The following is a 3,010-nucleotide window of genomic DNA, read 5'->3' on the forward strand; positions in this document are numbered from 1 at the left end:
GTGTTAGCGATGCTAATGTAAACATCGACCATATTACGTCCAAAACAGTCAGGCATTGTTTCTGATAGCAACGTTTCTGATAGGGCCGTGGGTCCACATTTCAGATATTACGTCATATCGGACGCAAATCTGGATCAGCTCCGTTGTTCCCCGTTTTTAGAGATTTGGGTACGGAGGAAAAGAGAGAGGGTTTTATTTCCTGATGCTGCGTGAGTTCCCCGACACACCGGGGACACACCGGGGACACAGCGGGGACACATGTTGAAATGAAAGACATCAACAAGTGCATTTTGCATGATAGAAGACCTTTAAGACAATTTGGTCTAACACTTTTTTCAATGATGATGTCAAAAGTATGACATCATTAATGCATGGCTTGGTACGACTCCTTAAATGGACAGAATCACTTAGAACAGCACGTTAGCTTAAACAATGTGAAGTTACCAGTAAAATTAAAACAGGAGGACTTTTTTTTTTTCAATTTCTTTTTTGTCGGTGTGAATTCAGATCCGGACAAGCTGGATGAGTGTGACTGCGTTGTTTCGTCTTCATCGACACACGTGTTTTGGCGGACCTCCACCGAACCTGTATAAGCAATTCAATTATGAATCGATTAGTAGAGTAACTGATATTGAATTCTATAAAAGTATGAATCAATAATGATACAAAGCTAATCAGGATCAGACTCTTGAGTTAAAGCTGAAGATCAGTGAATGCTACTGACATTTGGAAAACACATGTGTCTATCCTTTTTTCTAACCCAGCTTGGATTTGAGCAGCTACAGTCGCTTCATAGAGCATGTTTTTCAAGTAGATCAATGAAAAAAGCGTTATTTTCAAGGTATTTTTTTAGGCCGACCCGAGAGTAAGCTGCTGGTTCCCTCGACAAAAAAGCAACCGGATTTCTCCATAGGATTTTGGAATATTGTAAAAAATAAGATCTGTGGAAAACGAACCTGTTTGTTAAATGCACGTTTTGTTCAGCCGGATAATCTCCACATGTCTACCCTACTTTTATCATTTTCTAATTATAAATCTAATTTATAGATTTATGATTTGAAAGGGTATTAGGAAGTGAGGGAGAGGAACCGTGCAGAGAGGTGCTTAACTAACTGTGGTCCAATAAATACTAAATTGATCATATTTTTTGTGGCACATTTACCCAAACTAGAGTACATGATATTACTTGATGTTGTTAACATGGGGTTGTCGTTTTCGTTATACATCCGTGATGCAGTCGCGCAGAGCTACGTCGATGTGGAAGTAGGCGTGGTTAAATCTCAACTGGGTTGGAAAACCGAAAGACGCCTTCAGGACTGTGTGAAGAGAGTGGGAGGAACATTCTTACCCGTGTGGCTTTTCAGTTGGTCAGCAAGATCACGCCGATGTATCACTCGGAGAACATCATGTGTGACGCGTAAAGCCTTGTCAGGTCCGTAGTGGTTGGTCACTACTGTAGCGATGTGACCGGTGTCTTTACCTTCCAGTTTGCAGAGGGGAATTGCTTCGCACTCAGGGTCTGTGTGATTGTTCAGATGAAATTTAAAATTGTTGAAATCGTCTGTCGAAAGCCTATCCAGGGTATCCTTGATCAACGGGGCTGGTTTCTGAAGAAAAAAACAGAATAGAAATGAAAAAATAAAGCACTAAAAGTTTAAGCTGGAAGAAGCAGACATTTCTCACACCGCTCAAACAACAACAACAACATTCTCATGAACTGGAAAACAAACCTGAAATGTTACTTCAGTTGTCTTTCTCTCCGTTGGCAGATTCTTGCCTGCTTGTTTGTTTTTGCCCATAAAGAACGATTTGAATCTGGATGGTGGCGTTGACTCTTGAATTCTCAGTCGCTTGAGCTCCTTCAGGATCTTGAGAGTGGGACCCCTCTTTAGCCCCAGATCCAGGAAATCCTGCTTCTCGAAGCAAACAAGACAATCTCCAGACACTTCTTCCTCTTGAAATCGTTCAGTCTTTTTGCCATCGCCCTTCACATGCCCCACTAACCACTGAGCCACTTCCTCCTTTGTCCAGTTTTCCACTTCAGCTGGGAACTGGGACTCATGTTGTGATCCTTCCTTAAGCTTCTCTAGATAACGGGAGATTTTGACAGCGGGGCCTTTTGGTATTTTTAATTCCAATATATCTGACTTCTTACTCTCATTGAGAGTTTCTCCAGTCATTTCCTCCTCCAGGAAAAGATTGGCACAACTCTGAGGAACTTTGACCACATTCATCAGCCAGTGGTGGACGACCTCTTTGGTCCACGTATTCAACTCAGGTGGTTCCTCAGTTGATGACTGGCTCATTTTGGATGAACTAAAAATAAAACAAAGAAACAAGTTAAATACTGCTGATTGATGTGCTGCTTTTTAGACTTTGGTTGTGTTCGAATTGTCAATTTAGCTTGGGAACGTTCCTAACTGAGGGAAATGACTCAGAAGTGGCAGCCTTAATGTCTGTTAGAATTCTCTAGATCAGTGGTTCTCAACTGGTGGGTCGCGACTAGGGCTGCATGATTTTGGGAATAAATCTAACTGAGATTTTTCTGACAAATATTGCGATTCTATTTGCGATATTTGTTTTTAAGCAACCCAACGGAAGTTTATTGTAAAATGCGGCCATAAATCCGGCTAGGAAGGTCGCATCAACCCTCTAGCACCCCCGCAGCCCGAGCTACGAGTGAAAGAACTAAACTTACATGAAACTTCCGTTGGGTTTCTTTAAAGTCAAGCTTCACTTTAAGATTCACCCTGTAATAGAAACATGTGATGGAGCATTACTAACCTGACTCAGATGGTTCACCAAACCATCTAGGAAAGCTTCATTGGAAGCCATTTGGAAAGGGCAGGCACTTAAAAAATATATATAATACTTGGCAGGTGATTGGATCAATCTGTCTAACACCTGCTATCATGGGCCACTTCTGATTGGTTAACAATGACTGGTACATGTGGAGCACAGCACTTCTGATTGGTGTGGATGACTGACACACAAGAAGAACAAACAACAA

At 41.6% G+C, this 3,010-nt stretch overlaps 1 protein-coding gene across 1 annotated transcript; it reads right to left on the reverse strand.

Moving 5' to 3' along the window:
- Positions 1-281: 281 nt before the first annotated feature.
- On the reverse strand, positions 282-2,355 carry LOC104955346 (uncharacterized). The gene is made up of 3 exons (XM_010782672.1): positions 1,731-2,355; positions 1,349-1,607; positions 282-585 (listed from the first exon to the last, which is right to left on the reverse strand). The coding sequence occupies exons 1-3, from the start codon at positions 2,304-2,306 to the stop codon at positions 404-406; spliced, it is 1,017 nt and encodes a 338-aa protein (XP_010780974.1). The 5' UTR covers positions 2,307-2,355; the 3' UTR covers positions 282-403.
- Positions 2,356-3,010: the final 655 nt, after the last annotated feature.

This window comes from Notothenia coriiceps, unplaced genomic scaffold (genome assembly GCF_000735185.1).
Source record: "Notothenia coriiceps isolate Sejong01 unplaced genomic scaffold, NC01 NC01_scaffold00000527, whole genome shotgun sequence".
NCBI lineage: Eukaryota > Metazoa > Chordata > Actinopteri > Perciformes > Nototheniidae > Notothenia > Notothenia coriiceps.